Source organism: Hylobates moloch, unplaced genomic scaffold (genome assembly GCF_009828535.3).
Source record: "Hylobates moloch isolate HMO894 unplaced genomic scaffold, HMol_V3 SCAFFOLD_15, whole genome shotgun sequence".
Lineage (NCBI taxonomy): Eukaryota > Metazoa > Chordata > Mammalia > Primates > Hylobatidae > Hylobates > Hylobates moloch.
This window is the reverse complement of record NW_026652290.1, coordinates 48636549-48662012: the sequence shown is the minus strand read 5'-3', so window position 1 is coordinate 48662012 and position 25464 is coordinate 48636549. Positions and strand designations below refer to the sequence as shown.

Below are 25464 nucleotides of genomic sequence, written 5' to 3'. Positions count from 1 at the left end.
AACTGTATGGGCTAAAATAGTACTCTAAGGCTGGGCATGATGGCGCACACCTGTAATCCCAGCACTCTGGGAGGCCGAGGCAGGATGTTCGCTTGAACTCAGGAGTTGGCGACCAGCCTGGGCAACATGGCAAAAACCTCTCTACAAAAAATTTAAAAATTAGCTGGGCATGGTGGTGTGCACTTGTCATCCCAGCTATATAGAAGTTTCAGGCAGGAGGATCACTTGAGCCCAGCAGGTCAAGGCTGCAGTGAGGCTTGTTTGTACCACTGTACTTAGGCCTGGGTGCAGAGTGAGACTCTGTCTCAGAAAAAAAAAAAAAAAGAGAAACACACAAAAAGACGCTATACATGTTTTTCACCTTTCTTCTCCTCACTTCTTAAAAAGAGATAAGACTGCATAAAGCAATCGTTAACACTGCACTGTTGAGATTACAACATAGACATAATATGAGACAATAACAGCACAAAGGGAAGAGCGAATGGAGCCATATTAAGGGAACAAAGCTTCTATATTTTAATGGAATTCAACTAGTTTTTTTTTTTTTTTTTTTGGAGATAGAGTCTTGCTCTGTCGCCCAGGCTGGAGGACTGCAGTGGCGCGATCTTGGCTCACTGCAAGCTCTGCCTCCCGGGCTCACGCCATTCTCCTGCCTCAGTCTCTCGAGTAGCTGGGACTACAGGCGCCCGCCAACATGCCCAGCTAGTTTTTTTGGTATTTTTAGTAGAGACAGGATTTCACTGTGTTACCCAGGATGGTCTTGGTCTCCTGACCTCGTGATCTGCCCACCTCAGCCTCCCAAAGTGCTGGGATTACAGGTCTGAGCCACCACACCTGGCCTCAACTAGTATTTATATAAAGTAGACTGTGATAAATTAAGATGCATACTGTAATCCCTAGAGCAATCATCAAAAAAAAAAAATAAATAGTACAAAAAAGCCAGAACACTCAATCAAAGAATTTAAATGGCACACTAGAAAATAATCTATTGACTAGGAACAATGGCTCATACCTGTAATCCCAGCACTTTGGGAGGCTAAGGCAAGAAGATTTCTTGAAGCCAGGAGTTCGAGAACAGCCCTGGCAATTTTTTGAGACCCTATCCCTACAAAAGGGTAAAAAAATTAGCCGATTGGGCCGTGCCCGGTGGCTCATGCCTGTAATCTCAGCACTTTGGGAGGCCAAGGCAGGTGGATCACCTGAGGCCAGGAGTTCGAGATAAGCCTGACCAACATGGCAAAAACCCATCTCTACTAAAAAAAAAAAAAAAAAAAAAAAAAATACAAAAATTAGGCTGAGCGTGGTGGCTCACGCCTGTAATCTCACCACTTTGGGAGACCAAGGCAGGTGGATCATGAGGTCAGGAGTTCAAGATCAGCCTGACCAACATGGTGAAACCCCATCTCTACTAAAAATACAAAAATTAGCCGGGCATAGTGGCATGTGCCTGTAATCCCAGCTACTCAGAAGGCTAAGGCAGGAGAATTGCTTGAACCCAGGAGACGGAGGTTGTAGTGAGCCGACATTGCGCCACTGCACTCCAGCCTGGGTGACAGAGCAAGACTCCGTCTCAAAAATACAAACAAGCAAAAAAAATCAGCCAGGCACGGTGACGGGCACTTGTAATCCCAGCTACTTGGGAGGCTGAGGCAGGAGAATAGCTTGAACCTGGGAGATGGAAGTTGCAGTGAGCCGAGATCACGCCACTGCACTCCAGCCTGGGCAACAAGAGCAAAACTTTATCTCGAAAAAAACAAAACAAAACAGGCCGGGCATGGTGGCTCATGTCTGTAATCCCAGCACTTTGGGAGACTGAGGTGGGTGGATCACAAGGTCAGGAGTTCAAGACCAGCCTGGACAAGATGGTGAAACCCTGTCTCTACTAAAAATATAAAAAATTAGCTGGGCGTGGTGGCGGGCTCCTGTAATCCCAGCTACTCAGGAGGCTGAGGCAGGAGAATTGCCTGAACCCAGGAGGCGGATGTTGCAGTGAGCCAAGATTGCGCCACTGCACTCCAGCCTGGGCGACAGAGCGAGACTCCGTCTCAAAAACAAAACAAAATAAAACAAAACAAAAAATTAGCCAACTGTGGTGGTGCAGGCTTGTAGTCCCAGCTACTAAGGAAGCTGAGGCGGGAGAATCACTTGCACTGAGGAGTTCAAGGATGCAGTGAGCTACGATCACACCACTGCATTCCGGTCCAGCCTGGGTAACAGAGTGAGGCCTTTTCTCAAATAAAGGAAAAAAAGAAAGAAAATAATCTATTTAATAAATATTGCTGGGCACTGTGGCTCACATTTGTAATCTCAGCATTTTGGCAGGCCAAGGTCGGTAGATCACTTGAGCCCAGGAGTTTGAGACCAGCCTGGGCAACATGACGAAACCCTGTCTCTACAAAAGAATACAAAAATTAGCCAGAGGTGGTGGTGTACATCTGTAGTCCCAGGTACTGGGGAGGCTGAGGTGGGAGGATCACCTGAGCCTGGGGAAGTCAAGGCTGCAGTGAGCCATTATTGTACCATTACACTCCAGCCTGGGTAACAGAGTAAAACCCTGCCTCAAAAAATAAATAAATAAATAAATACATAAATAAATAATAAATAAATCCAGGCTGACAACTCCCCAATCTGTCCCCAGTCTAGACTTTTCTGAAATTCAAGTGCACTTCTGACATCGACACTTAGATATCCAATGGTTATCTTAAATTTAACATGTCCAACAGAAACTCCTCATCTTGTCCCCATAGCCCGCTCTATCCATATCGTCTTTCCCTTCACTGTAACCGACAACATCCTTTCAGCTGCTCAGGCCAAAAACCTTGGAGTCATCCTTGAGTCTTCTCTCTCACACCCTCATATTCAATCCATCAGTGAATGCTGTTGCCTCTACCACCAGAAAGACTTCTTACCACCTCCACTACTATTACCCTAGTCAAAGCTACACTCATCTCTCACCTGGGTAACGACAAGAGTCTCCTGATTAGTCTCCCGGCTTCTGCTCTTCCCCTTATATCCACAGTCTATTCTCAAGCAGCAGCCAGCTTGATCCTTTTTAAAAACATTAGTCACATCACTTTTCTTCCACTCAAAACCCTCTAAATGACTCCCATCACATTTTGTGGAAAAGCCCAAGTCTTCAACTGGCCTATCTAGTTGTTCCTCAGGCTTACAGGCATGCTCCCAGCCCTGAGCATTTATATTGGCTGTTCACTCTGCTTAAAAAGCTCTTCCCACAGATATCCACATGGCTCATTCTCATTTCAGGTCAAGTCTTTTTTCAAATGTCACTTTCTCAGTAAGGTCTTCACTGACTACCTTATTTAAAATTTCAATCCCCACCCCCACCCCTACCCCCACTTCTTTATTCCCATAATACTTAGCAACTTCTAATATAATATGTAATTATGGTTTTTAATTTGTTTATTGTCTCTCTCTACCACTAGAATATATGTTACATGAGCAGAGTGATTTTATTACTCTATCTCCCGTACCTAGAACATAGTAATAAGCACTCAATAAATATTTACGAAACTAGTGAAGGAAATAAACCAAAAGAAAAGTGAAACTGACTTTAATTTTCTGAAATCTCTATTTTTTAAATCTTTCAGCATATATAACAATAAAATTAGAAAACATGCAAAAGTTAAAACTATTTCTTACCAAAGTCCATTCTATCTTTTTGGTTTCTCTGAAGCAAACCCAAAAGGAGACTGGCCAAATAAGGTGATGTTTCTCTGGGAATACTGGGGGAAAGGAAAAACACAACCACCTGAGTGATAAGTTTATATATATAAACATTAACTTTTGCCTTCCATATAGTAAACTAAAACGTATATGCGGTTTCACAAATACTGATACATTTATACCAAGAAGACCATGTAAGAGTCATCTAAAGAAGGAAAAAAAGCCAGGTGCTGTGGCTCACACCTGTAATCCCAGCACTTTGGGAGGCCAAGACAGGCAGATCATGAGGTCAGGAGATCGAGACCATCCTGACTAACACGATGAAACCCCGTCTCTACTAAAAATAGAAAAAAAAAAAAATTAGCTGGGCGTGGTGGTGGGCGCCTGTAGTCCCAGCTACTTGGGAGGCTGAGGCAGGAGAATGGCATGGGCCCGGGAGGTGGAGCTTGCAGTGAGCCGAGATCATGTCATGGTACTCCAGGCTGGGCGACAGAGTGAGACTCCATCTCAAAAAAAAAAAAAAGAAGGAAAAAAAAGCACTAAATTGCCTTTGAGAAACGGCATCAAATTGAGAAGATTCCTGTATTGTGCTTGCTGTTGTTTTGAGTACCTGCAGGAGTAAGGCACCTCAAAAGCCCAATGTTGAGTTTTAGCATAGCTTCAATCTTGCACTAATAGTTGCTATAATGTTCTCTATTACAAAATAGCCACCTCCATTTCTGTCTGGAAAAGGGCAGCACTTAAATACAAGTGAGAACTAATACAACTTCCTAATATCCAATATGAAAACAACAAGAAATAGGAAAATGAGTTAAGTAATAGCAGTACACAATTCAAAGAATAAGAATTACAAAAAGATATTAAACAGGCTGGGCATGGTGTCTCACGCGTGTAATCTCAGCACTTTGGGAGGCCAAGGCGGGTGGATCACTTGAGGTCAGGAGTTCAAGACCAGCCTGAACAACATGGTGAAATCCTGCCTCCACTAAAAATACAAAAATTGGCCGGGTGTGGTAGCCTGCCTGTAGTCCTAACTATCTGGGAGGCTGAGGCAGGAGAATGGCTTGAAACTGGGAGGTGGACGTTGCAGTGAGCCAAGATCATGCCATTGCACTCCAGCCTGGCAACAGAACAAGACTCCGTCTCAAAAAAAAAAAAAAAAGAAAAAGATATTAAATAAATACAAAGGAGCCAAACTCACTAATAAAGAGAATAATGCAAATTAAATTAATAGCTAACTGGTCCTCATGCATTTGTGCGGCATCAAATCCGCTAACATTCCGTGTTGGTAAAAATGAGGGAAAAGGAGCAGTCTTCTATCTTGCTGTATTCACTGGGACAGCCTATTTGGAAAGTGTATCTTTTGGTCTGACAATTCCATTTCTAGGAGTCCACCCTAACAAAATGCACACATACACAAAGGTGTACACACACATACATACACACACACACACACACACACACACACTTCACTAGAGCCTGTTTGCAGTAACCAAAAAATGAAAACAGGGATCTGATTAAATAAAATAATGTACATCTATGGGACTCTCTGTGGCATTTAAAAGCATACAGTGGCAGGTGCAGTTGAGCCCTGGGTCACCAAGATGTCATTCCCAAAGTATACTCCATCGCGCCTGGCCACTTTGCCCCCGACCCTCAACCCGGCCGAATACGACATATCTCTGGAAACCCAACGGGCACAAGTCGAGCAGCTGGCCATAAGAGCCCAGCTGAAACGAGAGTACCTGCTTCAGTACAACAACCCCAACAGCAGAGGGCTCATCGAAGATCCTGCCTTGATTCGTTGGACCTATGCAAGATCAGCAAATGTCTATCCTAATTTCAGACCCACTCCTAAAAACTCACTCTTGGGCGCTCTGTGTGGATTTGGGCCCCTCTTCTTCTGGCATTATGTTTTCAAAACTGACATGGATAGAAAAGAACAACTTATCCGTGAAGGAAAATTGGATCAAACATTTAACCTCTCATATTAAGTCTGTCAATGATGACTGTATGTACTCCTGCCTAAATAGTCTATTAATCATTAAAAAAAAAACAACAAAAAAAAGCATACAGTTGGCCAGGTATGGTGGCTCATGCCTGTAATCCCAGCACTTTGGGAGGATGAGGCGGGAGGATCACTTGAGGTCAGGAGTTCAAGACCAGCCTGACCAACATGGTGAAACTCTGTGTCCACTAAAAAAAAAAAAAAAAAAAATACAAAAATTAGCCAGGCGTGGTGGTGGGTGCCTACAGTCCCCGCTACTAGGAAGGCTGAAGCAGCAGAATCGCTTGAACTCGGGAGGGGGAGGCTGCAGTGAGCCGAGATCATGCCACTGCACTCCAGCCTGGGCGACAGAGCAAGACTCTGTCTCAAAAAAAAAAAAAAAAAAAAAAGCATACAGTGGCCCTCCACATCCTGCTGCGGAGCATCATCTGTGATGTGCTACAAAGTAAAAAACAAAACGACGCTGCAAACAACTTACAAAATATGATGTAATTTGTCTTAAACTATGCATGTGTATAAATACATACATAAACAAGCACTCATCTCAAGATACAAGTTCAAGAGAAAAAAAAAAAAGGAAAACAAGCACTCAAACACGTATAAAGAATGCCCAAAAAACTATGAAGAAAGAGACACAGCAACCTCTTGTTACCCCTAAAGAGAGCAAAGCTGGGGGGAATTCACTTCCTACTTTGCACGTATCTATTCTGTCCACATTACCCTCCCCACAAGGAACACTGTAACTTCCGTATCTTTTTCTTTTAAATTTGGATTTTAAAAAAGAAAGAAAAGAGTACAGCACTACACAGACACCTATGATGTGCCAGCAATTTTCTAATTTGTTGTAACAAATGCTTTCACATTATCAACTGAAAAAGAATTAAAAAATGAGAATACATAAAACACGAACAGTTCAAATAAACAACACTGTATTCACAAATAGTAAAACCCAGTGTAATCTAAACACATACCTAGGCATTAAGCTCCTGTTTTTTTCATAAAACATCCTTAAGTCTTGAGGACTATTGGCCTATTAAAAAAAAAAAAAAGGTTTAATTTCCTAAACAACGGGGGCAAAACTTTCAAATCGTATGATTGACACTCATATGCTTTTTTTTAAGGGATTGAGGGAGTGGGAGTTTCAAGGAAGGGACTGAGAGGAAAGGAGGGAAAGTACGAGGGAGGAGGAAAGGAAAGAGAGATGATGCTCATATTCTTGCTACAGAACATAGATTCTCAACTTGAAAGCCACGGATTGCTGAAGGACCCATAACTGGTCATTAGGAACTCATAAAACCTATGACACTGTGTGAAAATTCTGTACATCTGAGTATAATGTACCTTTTCTGAGGTCAGACTCTGAGAGAAGCCTGAAACTTAGAATAGATTAAGGACCACTATTCTGAAGGTTACATGGCCTGCCCAATAGGTACATTATTGTTGGGTAAAATTCAGGTGTACTTTACCTTAGAACCCTAAAGGAATTCAAAGAAAAGAACTATGTATACTGCTACTATCCGGTCTCTCCACAGCAACAAATAGCTGATAACAACAGCTGATGAATTAGTGAAGCCTCCTCTACATGCAAACTAGACTAAGAAATGAAAAGTGTTTAACCTGGCTGTGTCACTAATTTTCTTTTTTCTTTTTTTTTGAGAGGGAGTTTCGCTCTTGTTGCCCAGGCTGGAGTGCAATGGCATGATCTCGGCTCACCGCAACCTCCGCCTCCCAGGTTCAAGCAATTCTCCTGCCTCAGCCTCCCTAGTAGCTGGGATTACAGGCATGTGCCACCACGCCTGGCTAATTTTGTATTTTTAGTAGAGACAGGGTTTCTCCATGTTCGTCAGGCTGGTCTCGAAGTCCTGATCTCAGGTGATCTGCCTGCCTCGGCCTCCCAAAGTGCTGCGATTACAGGTGTGAGCCACCGCGCCCAGCCGTCACTAATTTTCTTAATACTATCTTGGGCAAATATTTTCACTTTGTTCCAGTTTTCAAATTCAAAGATCTTCTTTGTAACATAAGAAATTATAACATGGCAATATGAACTCAAGAGAAATCATCTTGATTATACTCTACAGGGTCACTTTTTGGCAGGATGTTGGGGGAGAGGAGAAGACAGACCCATAATAATTTCCATAAAGTGTATATAATTACCTCCCCCTCACCTAGCAGTGTCCGGAATAGAGAGCTAGAGATGGTTTCCAGAGATCTCCCCAGACCAGCCCCAGCCCTCATGTGGATTCCAGGATCCCAAAACCAGGCTAACCAGGAAGCTCTGGTGTCACCATTCACACCCATTTCCCACCAGGCTGTTAGCTCCGAACCCAACATACAACAGACTTCATGCCCAGTCCAACTACAAAGGGCAGGCAGATAAAAGGGGAAAACCAAAAGATGTTCTGTCTCACTAAAGCAGTTTTTGCCTATAACAGAATCAAAGTAAGTCACAGAGGAGCCAAAAACACTGCTTTCAAAGTATTCTTCATTTTACAAATCAAACGCAACTATAAAATGACAAGATCCCAAAACTGAGGACATAAGAAAAAAGTCAGCGTACCTGAAAAGGTGGTTTTCCAACTAGGCATTGGTATATCACTGTTCCTATGCTCCACAAGTCAGCCTTAGCATCATAATGTTGAGACATAATAACCTCAGGAGCCTGGAAACAGAGAAATTTAAGGGGCATGCAGTACGTTATTTACATAATTAATATGCACATATTAACTAACTGGTAAAGGTGACACTCCTAACAAACTACCAGAATAAAACAACACCCTATGATAGTTCTCTAATCAAATAATAAGGCAATGAACTTACAACATATTATATATTGAGATTTACTATTAAATCTCAAAATCAATGTTGCATGAAAAGAGGCAAGTTATAGAAACAAATGTTTCAACTGATTATAATGGACACATGAAGTACAGTGAGAGGGCCGAAATAATAAAGAAAAATACACACCATAGGACATGGTATATAAAATACATACCACAGGACAGAGGTTCCCTCAGGTGTGTGAGAGGAGCAGAGGAGGAAATGGAATCAGGGAGAGGTACAAAAGGAACTTGAGCTGTCTCCAAAATATTTTTCTTTTCTTTTTTCTTTTTTTTTTTTTTTTTTGAGAATGAGTCTCACTGTGTCACCCAGGCTGGAGTGCAGTGGCGTGATCTCGGCTCACTACAACCTCCACCTCCTGGGTTCAAGCGACTCTCCTGTCTCAGCCTCCCGAGTAGCTAGGATTACATGCGCCTGCAACCATGCCCAGTTAATTTTTTATATTTTTAGTAGAGACGGGGTTTCAACATGTTGGCCAGGCTGGTCTCGAACTCCTGATCTCGTGATCCTCCCACCTTGGCCTCCCAAAGTGCTGGGATTACAGGCATGAGCCACCATACCCAGCCTATTTTATTTCTTTCAAAAACAAGATCAAGACAAACATGGCAAAATGTTAACTTTGTGAAATATGGATGGTGGGTACATAGGTGTTTGCTATATTATTCCCTATGTTTTTTGTAATCTGAATACTTTTATAGTAATAGAAAAACTATGATGCAAAACCCCACACAATACTAAAAATTGTCCTAAGAGCAAAACCATTTCTCTGCTGTTTTGTTACAGGTATTTTCCCACCTCTCATCAAATTTTGCGTTTTAAATAAACCATTAATCAGGACAAATATTAAACAGAAATGGAAAATATACTTAAAGATAGTTTTATTTCTCAGAGGTAACATTTCCTTTTAACTTTAATTCTTTGTGGAAATGGGGTCTTGCTGTGCTCACAGGCTGGCCATGAACTCCTGGGCTTCAGAAGTCCTCCTGCCTCAGCCTCCCAAGTAGCTGGGACTAAAGGCACGCATCACTACACCCAGCTCAGGCATAACATTTTTATTTATTTTCCCTAGTAAATTTCTTATTAAGTCAATATCCTTTAATAATCAGCCAAAGCACTCTAATCTCAAGGCTAAACTAATTTTCTACTCAAGAAGTACAAAGTAATTTTAAAATTCATATAAAATTATAAAATTTATTATATATAAGCAGTATAAATCTAATAAAAATTTTTTTGAAATTTGATTACTAGTTCAAAGTTGATTTTAGTTTAGAGAAATTTTGAATTTAATATAAATCCATTTTAAATTTAGAACTGAAACAGGTACAATTATTTCACATAATTCTGAAGCTCTAGAATTAAGGTATTTCCAGACTTAATACTGCACATTACTTTAGAAGTTTCATAGCCTAACCCTATAATACATGATGACATCTATTTGAGAGGATAAAGGGGAAAGCTGAGATAGTTCAGCTGTGTGAGGCTAATGGAAAAAACATCTATAACATAGGGATCCTGTCAAGAGAGTTAACATGCAAAAGATGAGCACATCCTACAGCTGAAGAAGTGCTCCCAGAAGGTGTTTTTTAAAGCACTCCTAATATTATACATTATGTACGGCATGACTACCCTTGATTAATTTTTATTTTCAACTTAACAGATTTGTCTCATAACTAATCTTTTTTAAAAAATAAAAACAAATGGGCAAAAATGACTTACTTTTACAGTCCACTATGCTAAGGCAACAGATGTCTGTATTATAGCATTATTAGTAATATAATTAACATTAGTAATAACAACTTGGACTATATGTAAAATCACATCTTATTTGGAAGCAAGCATTATATTTAAATTCCAATGCTTATGGAGCCATGCTTTAAACACACAAGGATGCAAAGACTCACTCACCATGTACATCGGGGATCCACACAGTGTTGCAGCCATCATGTTACTATGTAGGTAACGAGCAAAACCAAAATCCGCTATTTCACAAAACAGAAAGTAGAAAAGCAAATTATATCTTCGCTCATACCTAACATATATCATATGATTCTTCAAGACACAAGAAGGCACAAAGGACGGTGAAAAATAAACAGCTTATTGAATAAGACTATCCACCAAAGAAAAAAGTACCTACTTGATTTCAACAAGCTGAAAATAGTAGTAATCGTCAACCGTACAAGTCACTGCTCTGCCAGATTTGTAACCAAGGTGCACGAAACTTTGCAAGTGAAAATGCTAATTCTAATAAGTAGCTCATTAATACAGTTTTCACTAAATATCAATACCAGATGGAGAGTGTGAACAATTATGTTTTTATTGTTTCAAATAATTCTGAGGTACTACTAAAAAAAACTGCCAAGGGCTAAACTAGATGGTCTCTGAGATCCCTATGTCAAAAGCCTAGGAACTGTAAAGAATCAGGGTTATGGCCAGGCGTGGTGGCTCACACCTGTAATCCCAGCACTTTGGGAGGCTGAGGTGGGCGGATCACCTGAGGTCAGGAGTTCAAGACTAGCCTGGCCAACATGGTGAAACCCTGTCTCTACTAAAAAAAAATACAAAAAAAATTAGCTGGGTGTGGTGGCACATGCCAGCTACTTGCGCATCCCAGCTACTTGGGAGGCTGAGACAGGAGAATCTCTTGAACCTGGGAGGCAGAGGTTGTAGTGAGCCTAGATCGTGCCACAGCACTTCAGCCTGTGTGACAGAGCGAGACTCCATCTCAAAAAAAAAGAATCAGGGTTATTAATTTGCTGCCAGTAACCACACCACATCAATTTTCCTCTCGAGAGATGCAGGTATTCATATTTCGAGCTCCTGATGTGGGCCTGTCAGCACTGCCTGAGACTTAGCAGAAACTGTCAGTAATGTAAAGGATTCACCTATCTAACAGAACTCCACGATCTCAATAAAAATATCAAATTGCATCAATAAAATCCATCATTTGGCCAGGTGTGGAGGCTCACACCTGTAATCCCAGTACTTTCAGAGGTTGAAGTGGGCAGATCACTTGAGGTCAGGAGTTCAAGACCAGCCTGGCCAACATGGTGAAACCCTGTCTCTACTAAGAATATAAAATTTAGCTGGGCATAGTGGTGCATGCCTGTAATCCCAGCTACTCAGGAGGCTGAAGCAGGAGAATCGCTTGAACCCCGGAGGCGTAGGTTGCAGTGAGCCAAGACTGTGCCACTACACTCCAGCCTGAGCAACAGAGCGAGACTCCATCTCAAAAAAAAAAAAAAATCCATCATTCGACAAAGCTAAAGTTGTCTAAAAATAGTTTCAAAAATGCCCTTTCCATGACATAATACATGGTCATTTACCTATTTTGATGCGAATACCACTGATGCTTGATTTTCTGCGACTGGCATAGGACAGCAAGATGTTCTGTGGTTTGAGATCTCTGTGGATGATTCCTTTGCTGTGCAGAATTCGCATGGCAGCAGCAATCTGATGCAGAAACACTCTGATAGTATCTTCACTGAGAGTTCCTTTCACTGGTACAAAAGAAGTCACGTAAATATTTAAGCACACAAAATCAAATATCATCTGCATATTCCATCAACAGGACTAGGTCGTGAAGGAGAGCATGAAGGGAATGAGGAATTTGGATTCACATTTATTCATTTTTTTAACTTTAATAATTGAAATCTATGAAGAGATACCAGATTTCTCAAACCTGTAGTCCATCTGTTGTAAACAGAACTGACTGGCACTTTCATCTTTTGTTTCACCTGTGTTTTTTGCTTTTCCCTTCCTGTTCTTACCACTGAAGGTGCCCACGTGACTGAACACCATATGTACTCAATAAATATGAATGTCCTTTACAAGCCAAAAGCTAAGTTCCCCTTCATATTAGTCAAATATCTGGAATAAGTGTCCATATTTAATTCCAACCATTATGTGAGCACAAATTAAAAACAAGCAAAATCTTTGACCAGAGGGACCAGATACTACTGCTACCTGTACCTGTGAGGCATCTGTGTTCCTGCATCTACTCTGTCCTTTTATCTCCCACACCCCCGTTCCACTATCTTTCATAACTAAAAATACCTTAAGAATAAATGTTTTAACCTATTTCACCACTATAAAGAGGTGATATGAACATTATTAGAAAGTAGTGAGTCATTATTCTATAAATTTTTTTTTTTTTTTTGAGACAGAGTTTCACTCTGTCCCCCAGGCTGGAGTGCAGTGGCACAATCTCAGCTTACTACAACCTCTGCCTCCTGGGTTCAAGAGATTCTCCTGCTTCAGCCTCCCGAGTAGCTGGGACTACAGGCATTTATCACCATGCCCAGCTAATTTTTCTATTTTTGTAGAGACAGGGTTTCACCATGATGGCCAGGCTGGTCTTGAACTCCTGACCTAGTGATCCACTTGCCTCAGCCGCCCACAGTGCTAGGATTATACTGAGAGACATCGTGACCAGCCTATTCAGTAAATTCTACAGTATTTCTGTGTATGCCAGAGCATGTTGTGGTTAACAGCTTGATTTGAAGTCTAGCTGCCTTCGTTCAACTCCCAGTTCTTCCACTTAATGTGTGACCCTTTTTAAAAGACAATCCCTCTGTGCCCACCTTCCTCATGTATAAAAGTTGATGAGAATAACTACATGAGTTGACATGATGATTAAATAAAACCCATTTAATAATGAAAACTTGTGCTCATTTCAGCAGCACATATACTAAAATTGGAACAATACAGAGAAGATTAGCAAAAAATATATTAAAAAAATTATGAAAACTTTAGAAAAAGGCTTTGCACATATTTCAATGTAGTAAGTATGCAAATAAGCTTATTACAGTGAGTCTAAAAGTCACAAGTGTAATTCCTTACCTACACTGAGGATTTAGTATCCACGTACCTATTTAAATTATTTGTGATGCATATCTGTCTGTATAATTCTTAGAGTATGTTCTATATAACCTTTCCATTTGTAAATAAGAGAGAAATAACATTAATACTTGGAACAAGTGAAATATTGTGGTTTTAAAATAATTTTAATAACCTGTCAAGTTTTACATGTCCTTAACATCTTCAAATAAAGTAAATCTTTATGGTTTAAAAATTATCAAATGTGGCTCGGTGTGTGGCTCATGCCTGTAATCCCAGCACTTTGGGAGGTCATGGTGGATGGATTGCTTGAGCCCAGGAGTTTGAGATCAGCCTAGACAACATGATAAGACTTTGTCGCTACAAAAAAATAAAAAATTAAGGCCAGCTATGGTGGCTCACACCTGTAATCCCAGCCCTTTGGGAGGCCAAGGTGGGCGCATCACCTGAGCTCAGGAGTCTGAGACCACCCTGGGTAACATGATGAAACCCCATCTCCACTAAAATACAAAAAATTAGCCAGGCATGGTGGCACACGTCTATAGTCCAGCTACTTGGGAGGCTGAGGCATGAGAATCACTTGTGCCAGGGAGGCAAAGGTTGCAGTGAGCCGAGATCATGCCATTGCACTCCAGCTTAGACTACAGAGATGCCATCTCAAATAAATAAATACAATTAAAAATTAAAACTAAAAGAAATTTTTGGGGACTGGGCACGGTGGCTCACACCTGTAATCCCAGCACTTTGAGAGGCCAAGGCGGGTGGATCATGAGGTCAGGAGTTTGAAACCAGCCTGGCCAGCATGGTGAAATGCTATCTCTACTAAAAATACAAAAATTAGCCCAGCATAGTGGCGCACGCCTGTAGTCCCAGCTACTCGGGAGGCTGAGGCAGGAGAATAGTCTGAACCCAGGAGGTGGAGGTTGCAGTGAGCTGAGATCTTGCCACTGCACTCCAGCCTGGGCAACAGAGCAAGACTCCATCTCAAAAAAAAAAAAAAAAATCATCCTTCGGAGATGAACACTGTTAAAAATTTGATGTGCATTTTTCCAGCTCTACTTTCTGGCTGATGCTAATATATATATTATCGCATATTAGTGGGGAGGTCAAATCAACAACTAGAACTTTATTTTTGTAATGTTTTACTTAAATTACATTGTGGCAATTGAAATGGATGGTATATTTAAAATTTATTTTGGCCGGGCGCGGTGGCTCACACCTGTAATCCCAACACTTTGGGAGGCCAAGGAGGGTGGATCACCTGAGGTCAGGAGTTCAAAACCAACCTGGCCAACATGGCGAAACCCCATCTCTACTAAAAATATGAAATTAGCCAGGCACAGTGGCAGGTGCCTGTCACATACTCGGGAGGCTGAGGCAGGAGAATGGCTTGAAACCGGGTGGCAGAGGTTGCAGTGAGCCAAGATCGCATCACTGCACTCCAGCCTGGGCGACAGAGTGAGACTCCATCTCAAAAAGAAAAAAAAAAAAAAGAAAGACAATGTAAAAGGTGTTTGTTTCAAAGGGCAAATTAAAGGACTAAATGACCCTATTGTGACACAATGACATTCAACCTTCTAGACATTCCAGACCTTCTAGACATTCCAGACCTTCTAGACCCGTGCTCTCTAACAGGAATATAAGGTGGCCACACATCAAACTTTCCGTTTTCTAGTGGCCAGATTTTAAAAAGTGAAAAGAAAGAGATATAATTAATATATTTAACCCAATATATCCAAAATATTACCATTTCAACTTCTAATAAATATTTTTATTTTTATTTTTTTTTGAGACGGAGTCTCGCTCTGTCGCCCAGGCTGGAGTGCAGTGGCACAATCTCGGCTCACTGCAAGCTCCGCCTCCCGGGTTCACGCCATTCTCCTGCCTCAGCCTCTCCGAGTAGCTGGGACTACAGGCTCCCGCCACCACGCCCGGCTAATTTTTTGTATTTTTTAGTAGAGACGGGGTTTCACCGTGGTCTCGATCTCCTGACCTCGTGATCCGCCCGCCTCAGCCTCCCAAAGTGCTGGGATTACAAGCGTGAGCCACCGCGCCCGGCAATAAATATTTTTAAATTAATGAGATTTAATCATTCTTTCCTTCTGATGAAGTATTCAAAATCTGTTGTGCATTTTACACTTACAGCACATCTTGATTCTGACTAGCCACACTTCAACAGCGCAATGTGGTCAGTGGCTACTATACTGGGCAGTGCAGCTCTCAATAATTCCTCTAAGGACCAGAATTTCTTTCATATGTCTTTAAAGTGCTTTCACACTACAAAGGATTCCCTTAAGGACTGCGGCAGAGAAAGATCAGGGAGAAGTTAAAAAACCAAAATCCTACAGCAGTATAAGTAAACACTAATGCTAGAACCATGCTTGCCTGGCTGACTCCAACATTCAAGCTATTAAGCTCTTCACTATTCAGTCTCCTAACAATATTGCTTTAGAATATCAAACACAAGAGTTCAACAAAACTGTTCTAATAGTGCTTCTGTGGGTGAATAATAGTTCTGTTAATGAGACTGATATTCTTTCTCTTTTTTTTTTTTAACAACATGTTCTCTAGAAAAGAAAAAACTGATATTCTAAGGAGGGTGGTGTCAACTGATACTCTAATGAGGGCTGTAAGCTGGTGTCACTCAGTCTGACGCCAGGTAGAAAAGTGCTTCATCAGGAACGCTAAGGATGTCAAGAAAGGCAGAGCAGGGTGCTTTCCAGCTTCAACTCCTTTCCAACAGCAGTGAATGAAAGTGTCTGTCTCACTGCATTCTATCTATGATCAACATTTTGAAATCTGTTTACTAAATTGACAGTTGTTTTTTTTTTAACTACCAAATTCAGGACAATGGCTGCCTCTAGGGAAAGGACAGGAATGGGGCTGCAGAAAGGCTTACAGGGAGCTTCAACTGTATTTATAATTCTTTATTATTTTTTTTTTGAGACAGAGTCTTGCTTTCTAGCCCAGGCTGGAGTAAAATGGTGTGACCTCCGCTACCTGGGTCCAAGAGATTCTCCTGCCCCAGCCTCCCAAGCAGCTAGGACTACAGGAGTGCATCACCATGCCCAGCTACATTTTGTATTTTTAGTACAGACAGAGTTTCACCATGTTGGACAGGATGGTCTCGAACTCCTGGCCTCAAGTGATCCACCCACCTCAGCCTCCCAAAGTGCTGGGATTACAGGCTAGAGCCACCACGCCCAGCCTATAATTCCCTTGTAATGGTGGTGGGGGGTACACGTACTGGTATTCTTTTTTTTTTTTTTTTTTTTTTCTTTTTTTTTTGAGACGGAGTCTTGCTCTGTCGCCCAGGCTGGAGTGCAGTGGCGCACTCTCGGCTCACTGCAAGCTCCGCCTCCCGGGTTCACGCCATTCTCCTGCCTCAGCCTCCGAGTAGCTGGGACTACAGGCGCCCGCCACCACGCCCGGCTAATTTTTTGTATTTTTAGTAGAGACGGGGTTTCACTGTGGTCTTGATCTCCTGACCTCGTGATCCGCCCGCCTCGGCCTCCCAAAGTGCTGGGATTACAAGCGTGAGCCACAGCGCCCGGCCACGTACTGGTATTCTTTACACTTTTCTCCACACAGCTTCTGAATGTTAGCAATATTCTATATTATTCTATATATCTATATTATCTTTTGTAAACTGTCCACAGTGCTTTTACCATCAACTTCCATAATCTATTTTTTTTTTTTTTTTTTTCTGAGATGGGAGTTTCTATCTTGTTGCCCAGGCTGGAGTGCAATGGCATGATCTCAGCTCACTGCAACCTCCGCCTCCTGGGTTCAAGTGATTCTCCTGCCTCAGCCTCCCAAGTAGCTGGGATTACAGGCATGTGCCACCCAGCTAATTTTGTATTCTTAGTAGAGATGAGGTTTCTCCATGTTGATCAGGCTGGTCTCGAACTCCCCACCTCAGGTGATCCGCCCACCTCAGCCTCACAAAGTGCTAGGATTACAGGCGTGAGCCACTGCACCCGGCCGCCGTAACCTATTTATAGGTTGAATATGTTAACCTTTTACTGTCTTTTTGCATATTCCCCTTGCACCTTTTAAGGGGTGAACGAGTACGTACTGGCTTCACTGGCCAGGTGCGGTGGCTCAGGCCTGTAATCTCAGCACTTTGGGAGGCGGAGGCGGGCAGATCACGAGGTCAGGAGTTCAAGACCAACCTGATCAACACGGTGAAACCCTGTCTCTACTAAAAATACAAAAATTAGCTGGGCGTGGAGGCATGCACCTGTAATCCCAATTACTCAGGAGGCTGAGGCAGGAGAATCACTTGAACCCAGGAGGTGGAGGTTGCAGTGAGCCGAGAATGCACCACTGCACTGCAGCCTGGGCGACAGAGTGAGACTTCATCTCCCCCCTCCAAAAAAAAAAGGAAAAAGAAAATACTCTGGAGGCACACAATTTGATCTGAATGCTTCATATCCTACATGTATGCATTTTGGGTTCAGAATTTCAAGCACCATCTAATACTAAAATCTTACTTCTGTACCACAAAATAATTTAAATGTTACCTTTAATGCCTTATAATTTTTGTTGCCTTTTTTTAATTGCAAGAAATATTCACATAAATACATTCTTGGATATATTTTTCCACTATAATTTTTTAATTTTGAAAGAAACCAAACAGACTAAAACTCAGTCAAGCCTTTTGAAGGAGAGGAATTCTATCGGGTTTCTCCTCTCCTGGGGATAGGACCATCTCTCAAACACTGTCAGAGAGAGACACACAAAAAGGTAAATACTTATATACAAGTAAAGTTTAGGAACAAAACCACAAACAACAACAACTGGTCTGCAAAGTGACCACAAGTCAGACAAATACACAAATATTTATTGAATGTTTCTACATAAGAGCAGAAAATGGGTAGTGTATTTCAAAAGTACCTCTTAGGATTAAACAGGCTGCAGCACTATCTTTACTGAACACTGACACACACACACAGTTACCTTGCAAATAATCTGCGAGGTCTCCACCATTGCAATACTGACATAGAAAAGAGAAAGTAATGAAAATAAGGACAGTGATTCAAGATTAATTCAATCCATTCGCAACTGTGATTAAAAAATCATTTGTATATAATGTCATGTAAATATAGCCTAAAAACATTATTATAGATTCAAAATTTTTAAAATTTTATATTCCTCGAGTAGAATCTGGATCACTGAATCAACTTTATTAATACAAAAATTCAAATAATCTACTACCAATTTTAAAGTTCATATTAATCAAAAAGGATTTGAAATATGCAGATTTATGCTAGAATCTAAAAAAAAAAAAAAATTTGAAATTAAACAGAAGTTTGTATACTACCTACCTCCATCACCAAAAAGACAGAGTTGGGTAATTCCTGAAAAGTAAACATATTAAATATCATTTAGAGAAAAATTAAACACAAAATTTAAAGATAATGATAGTTAAAAATACCATACTTGTTCATTATTAAAACTGGTAAAACGAAATCACAAAATCTTTTAGAAAGTGAAATTAGGGCCGGGCACGGTGGCTCACGCTTGTAATCCCAGCACTTTGGGAGGCCGAAGCGGGCGGATCACGAGGTCAGGAGATTGAGACCACGGTGAAACCCCGTCTCTACTAAAAATACAAAAAAAATTAGCCGGGCGTGGTGGCGGGCGCCTGTAGTCCCAGCTACTCGGAGAGGCTGAGGCAAGAGAATGGCGTGAACCTGGGAGGCAGAGCTTGCAGTGAGCCGAGATTGAGCCACTGCACTCCAGCCTGGGTGACAGAGCGAGACTCCGTCTCCAGAAAAAAAAAAAAAAGAAAGTGAAATTAAAATTCCCAACACAATGATGTAATTATCTCTTCTACAAAGCCAAATCAAGTTTTGGTAACACTAACGTAGTCATCAAGAAGTAAAATTTTGTTTACAGAAATAACTAGAGAAAGATTCATCTTTTGGTTACGATTGACCTAAAACAACAGATCTAGGACAAAAAGCATGGTAAATTTACAAGGGGGAAAAAGGAAGGATTCTTTGGTCCTTGGGGAAAGTTTCACTTTGAAAAGTTTATGATTTGGAGCAGCAAAACAGCATAATCCTCCCTAGCAACACTATATGCACAATCTGATTTCTGGAATATATGACGCAGGATGCCTGGTTTTTTGTTTTTCTGATTTTTATGTTTATTTGGGGCAAGCGCATTATCAGCAATCGGTGGCAAAGGGAAATGTTTTATCACATTATCAACACGTTCCAAAATGTTGAGGAAATGAATTGAGGGCTCTTAAAAAGTCTCTCAAATCCTATAGCTCCAGGTCTGCTGTTGATTAAGTAACTCAAAGACTGATTAGCTGGCTCTTAACGGCAATTTTTATAACGATAACTAAATTTTAGATTGAACTTCCCTGTGGCTTAACTTGAGCCAGTGTGCAAATGTGATTCAAAATATAGCTTTTGGCCAGGTGCGGTGGCTCACATCTGTAATCCCAGCACTTTGGGAGGCTGAGGCGGGCAGATCACAAGGTCAGGAGATCGAAACCATCCTGGCTAATACAGTGAAACCCTATCTCTACTAAAAATCCAAAAATCAGCCGGGCGTGGTGGCAGGCACCTGTAGTCCCAGCTACTTGGGAGGCTGAGGCAGGAGAATGGCATGAACCTGGGAGGCGGAGCTTGCAGTGAGCCGAGATCATGCCACTGCAATCCAGCCTGGGCAAGAGAGCCAGATTCTGTCTCAAAAGATATATACAGATAGGTGGGCCAGGCGCGGTGGCTGACACCTGTAATCCCAGCACTTTGGGAGGCCAAGGTGGGTGGATCACGAGGTCAGGAGATCAAGACCATCCTGGCTAAAACGGTGAAACGCCGTCTCTACCAAAAATACAAAAAATTAGCCAGGCGTGGTGGCAGGCGCCCGTAGTCCCAGCTACTCAGGAGGCTGAGGCAGGAGAATGGCATGAACCCGGGAGGCGGAGCTTGCAGTGAGCCAAGATTGCGCCACTGCACTCCAGCCTGGGCGACAGAGCGAGACTCCGTCTCAAAAAAAAAAAAAAGATATATACAGATAGGTCTAGATAGATCTAGATCTATCTATATCTAGATATATAGCTTTTGGGCTGGGCCCAGTGGCTAACACCTGTAATCCCAACACTTTGGAAGGCCAAGGTGGGAGGATCACTTGAGCCCAAGAGTTCAAGACTAGCCTAGGTAACACACGGAGAACTCATCTCTACTAACAATTAAAAAATGGCCGGGTACAGTGGCTCATGCCTGTAATCCCAGCACTTTGGGAGGCTGAGGCAGTTGGATCACCTGAGCTAATGAGTTCGAGACCAGCTTGGCCAACATGGTGAAACCCCGTCTCTAATAAAAATACCAAAAAAAAAAAAAAAAATTAGCCAGGCGTGGTGGCGGGTGCCTATAATCCCAGCTACTTGGGAGGCTGAGGTAGGAGAATCACTTGAACCCAGGAGACAGAGGTTGCAGTGAGCCGAGATCGTACCACTGCACTCCAGCCTGGGCAACAGAGTGAGAATTCATCTCAAAAAAAAAAAAAAAAATTAGGCCAGGCACAGGGGCTCACACCTGTAATCCCAGCACTTTGGGAGGCCAAGGTGGGCATATCACCCGAGGTCAGGAGTTCAAGACCAGCCTGGCCAACATGGTGAAACCCCATCTCTACTAAAAATACAAAAAAATTAGCCGGGCTTGGTGGTGCACGCCTGCAATCCCAGCTACTCCAGAGGCTGAGGCATGAGAATCGCTTGAGCCTGGGAGGTGGAGGTTGCAGTGAGCTGCAATTGTGCCACTGCACTCCAGCCTAGGCAACAGAATGAGACGCCATCACAAAATAAATAAATAATAAAAATAAAAAAGTCTTGAAGGACACAAAACAGTTTTTTCTTCTGGAAAAAGGAAATAAAGAGGTATAAGAAGAGGGCATCTCGGCCGGGTGCAGTGGTTCACAACTGTAATCCCAGCACTTTGGGAGGCTGAGGCGGGTGGATTACGACGTCAGGAGTTCGAGACCTTGACGTCAGGAGTTCGAGACTAGCCTGGCCAATACAGTGAAACCCCATCTCCACTACAAAATATAAAAATTAGCTGGGCATGGTGGCACGTGCCTGTAGTCCCAACTACTCAGGAGGAGGGAGAGGCAGGAGAATCACTTGAACCCGGGAGACAGAGGTTGCAGTAAGCCAAGATCGCGCCACTGCATTCCAGCCCGGCAACAGAACGAGAGTCCATCTCAAAAAAAAAAAAAAAGACAAAAATTAGCTGGGCAGCGTGGTACACACCTGTAGTCTCAGCTGCTTGGGAGGCTGAGGCAGGAGAATCGCTTGAACCCAGGAGGCAGAGGTTGCAGTGAGCTGAGATCACGCCACTGCACTCCAGCTTGAGCGACAGAGCAAGACTCCATCTCAAACAAACAAACAAAAAAGCACCAGGTGCAGTGGCTCATGCCTGTAATCCCAGCACTTTGGGAGGCCGAGGCAGGCAGATCACAAGGTCAGGAGATCAAGACCATCCTGGCTAACACTGTGAAACCCCATCTCTACTAAAAATACAAAAAGTTAGCTGGGCATGGTGGTGGGTGCCTACAGCCCCAGCTACTCGGGAGACTGAGGCAGGAGAATAGCGTGAACCCGGGAGGCGGAGCTTGCAGTGAGCCGAGATGGCCACTGCACTCCAGCCTGGGTGACAGAGAGAGACTCCATCTCAAAAAAAAAAAAAAAAAAAAAGAAGAGGGCATCTCTTTTTTACTTCATATACTGCTAGACTATTTGAAGTGTTTTTATACTGAAGGTCATTTACTTTTGTAATTTAAAAAAACAATAAAGTAAATTTTTTTTTTTTTTGAGACAGTCTCGCTCTGTGGCCCAGGTTGGAGTACAGTGGCGTGATCTGAGCTCACTGCTCCACCTCCCGGGTCCACGCCATTCTCCTGCCTCAGTCTCCCAAGTAGCTAGGACTACAGGCGCCCGCCACCACACCTGGCTTTTTTTTTTTTTTTTTGGTATTTTTAGTAGAGACGGGGTTTCACTATGTTAGCCAGGATGGTCTCGATCTCCTGACCTCGTGATCCACCCACCTCAGCCTCCCAAAGTGCTGGGATTACAGGCGTGAGCCACCGTGCCCGCCCAATTTTTAGAAGTCAAAATAACATGAGTAGGTGGTTCTCTCCAGTAAATTCAGATGCCTAGAAGCAGAAGTAGAGAAAACGGCAGCATGATACAAAGCAACAGAAAAGTAAATGACAAGCCAGACATTTCAAAGAAAAATTCCTGGTTTCTTTTTTATTTTAAAGTGACACTTTTTAAAATTTTTTTAATTTTTTTTATTTTTTTTTTTTTGAGACAAGGTCCCGCTCTATTACCCAGGCTGAAATTCAATGGTGTGATGTTGGCTCACTGTAACCTCCACCTCCAAGGTTCAAGCAAGTCTCCTGCCTCAACGCCCCCGACTAGCTAGGACCACAGGTGTGCACCACCACACCCAGCTAATTTTTATGTATTTTTTCTAGAGATGGGTTTTTTTTTTTTTTTTTTTTTTTTGAGACGGAGTCTCGCTCTGTCGCCCAGGCTGGAGTGCAGTGGCGCAATCTCGGCTCACTGCAAGCTCTGTCTCCTGGGTTCACGCCATTCTCCTGCCTCAGCCTCTCCGAGTAGCTGGGACTACAGGCGCCCGCCACCACGCCCGGCTAATTTTTTTGTATTTTTAGTAGAGACGGGGTTTCACCATGGTCTCGATCTCCTGACCTCGTGATCCACCCGCCTCGGCCTCCCAAAGTGCTGGGATTACAAGCGTGAGCCACCGCGCCCGGCCTGAGATGGGGTTTTGCCACGTTGTCCAGGCTGGTCCCAAACTCTTGGACTCAAGCGATCTGCCCAGCTTGCCCTTCGAAAGTGCTGGGATTACAAGCATGAGCCACCGCACTTGGCCTAATTCCTGGTTTCTAAAACCCAAATCCTCACATCTCTCTGCTATATTCTTAATTCATTCTCCACCCCTCAGCCAACTTCTATGGTTTATCTCACAGGAAAAGAGGAAAGAAACATTCCTACAATTCTTGGGCTTATTTCCCTTAGGGTTACCTGGTACTGGACTGCCTCAGGGCATGACTAAGTAGGGTTGGAATATCATTCACACTTTGGTGAGAGGGTGGTGTTAACATGGAAAAAGTGGTTTGCTCAAGATCCTAAGTTGAGTTTGCTAATAACAGTACTCTAAGCCCAAGTTTCCTTATTGACATCTATGGCTCTTCCTCTTAGATCATTTCTTAGTCCATTTAGGCTGCTAAATTTTCATAACAAACTACCGTAGACAGGGAGGGGGGATTGAAAATAGAAATGTATTTCTCACTATTCTGGAGGCTGGGAAGTCCATCAAGGCACAGGCAAATTTGGTGTCTGGCCCACTTGTGGTTCAGACAGCCATCTTCTCACAATAAGCTTACACAGCTGAAGGAACAACGGAGTTCCCTCTGGAGTCTCTTATAAAGGCACTAATATCTCATTCATGAAGGCTCCACCCTCATGATCTAATGAGGCCCCACCTTCTTTTTTTTTTTTTTTTTTTGAGAGAGTCTCACTCTATTGCCCAGGCAGGAGTGCAGTGGCACAATCTCAGCTCACTGCAACCTCCACCTCCCGGGTTCACGCCATTCTCCTGCCTCAGCCTCCCGAGTAGCTGGGACTACAGGCGCCCACCACCATGCCTTGTTAGCCAGGATGGTCTCGATCTCCTGACCTCATGATCCGCCCGCCTCAGCCTCCCGAAGTGCTGGTATTACAGGCATAAGCCACCGCACCCAGCCGAGGCCCCACTTTCTAATACCATCACCTTGAGGGACAGGATTTCAACATATGAATTTTGGAGGGACATGAACATTGATTGACACCATAGCAAATCAAGTTCTACAAAACTTAGAGATGCAAAATACAATATATCAAAGCCAATTCTGGCCAGGCACGATGGCTCACACCTGGAATCCCATCACTTTGGGAGGCCGAGGCGGGCGAATCACCTGAGGTCAGGAGTTTGAGACTAGCCCGGCCAACACGGTGAAATCCATCTCTACTAAAAATACAAAAATTAGCTGGGTGTGGTGGTGCATGCCTGTAACCCCAGCTACTCAGAAGGCTGAAGGAGAACTGCTTGAACCTAGAAGACGAAGGTTGCAGTGAGCCAAGATCATGCCACTGCACTCCAGCCTGGGCAACAGAGTGAGACTCCATCTCAAAAAAAAAAAAAAAAAAAAGGGCACACAAAAAGAAAGCCATTTCTAGCTTCCTGATCTAACACAAACCCAACATAGGTTTGTGGAAAAACTCTCCTTCAATGTGTATCTCATTAATACTAATTACACCAAAGGTTGCAAAAATATTCAGAATATATAATACTGATTTATAAATTTATAAATTGATTCTCACCTAATCTGACCCTGATTTGCTATAATTCTTCAAATTCCCTAAGTCCAAACTCTTTTTAACAGTCTTACAGAAGACTACTTCTGTAGATATCCTCAAAAATAGGTAAGAGTCTGGGATAGCCAGTTGGGCTTTCTGGAAAATAAGTTAAGTCCCTACATTATCCCTTTGTACATAACTAAGTTCCAGAGATCAAAAATATAAATATGGGCCGGGCGCGGTGGCTCAAGCCTGTAATCCCAGCACTTTGGGAGGCCGAGGCCGGCGGATCACGAGGTCAGGAGATCGAGACCATCCTGGCTAACACGGTGAAACCCCGTCTCTACTAAAAATACAAAAAATTAGCCAGGCGTGTTGGCGGGCGCCTGTAGTCCCAGCTACTCGGAAGGCTGAGGCAGGAGAATGGCGTGAACCCGGGAGGCGGAGCTTGCAGTGAGCCGAGATTGCGCCACTGCACTCCAGCCTGGGCGACAGAGAAAGACTCCGTCTCAAAAACAAAACAAAACAAAACAAAAATATAAATATGAAAAAATGAAACCCTAAGTACTAGATGAAAACATGGGGAATCATTTTCATAAGCTCAGGGTAAAGAAATATTCTGTAATATGAAACCTAGGAGTCATTAAATAACAAGTTGGATAAATTCTACCATGTAGGAACTTCTATATATTAAAAAGAGGCAGGCGGGGGCGTG

The 25464-nt window shown here is 42.7% G+C and overlaps 2 protein-coding genes and 1 pseudogene across 3 annotated transcripts in view; 2 read left to right on the top strand and 1 right to left on the bottom strand.

Annotated features, from left to right (window-relative positions):
- ULK2 (unc-51 like autophagy activating kinase 2) overlaps positions 1-25464 on the bottom strand; it is a 103338-nt gene that overhangs the window by 64046 nt on the left and 13828 nt on the right. For both annotated transcript variants that reach the window (XR_009209971.1, XM_032176777.2), the window contains exons 4-10: positions 18697-18729; positions 18329-18365; positions 11854-12027; positions 10436-10509; positions 8250-8351; positions 6664-6722; positions 3661-3743 (exon numbers count right to left, since the gene is read on the bottom strand). Coding sequence is in view for 1 of the 2 variants with exons in the window: in XM_032176777.2 (XP_032032668.1) it covers positions 3661-3743; positions 6664-6722; positions 8250-8351; positions 10436-10509; positions 11854-12027; positions 18329-18365; positions 18697-18729 (562 nt within the window). In the remaining variant the exon portion in view is untranslated. The remainder of the gene's footprint in view (positions 1-3660; positions 3744-6663; positions 6723-8249; positions 8352-10435; positions 10510-11853; positions 12028-18328; positions 18366-18696; positions 18730-25464) is intronic.
- On the top strand, positions 5206-5682 carry LOC116483082 (NADH dehydrogenase [ubiquinone] 1 beta subcomplex subunit 4-like). Its single transcript, XM_032753629.2, has one exon. The coding sequence runs from the start codon at positions 5289-5291 to the stop codon at positions 5676-5678; it is 390 nt and encodes a 129-aa protein (XP_032609520.1). The 5' UTR covers positions 5206-5288; the 3' UTR covers positions 5679-5682.
- Positions 13194-13249, top strand: LOC116484351 (U6 spliceosomal RNA; annotated as a pseudogene).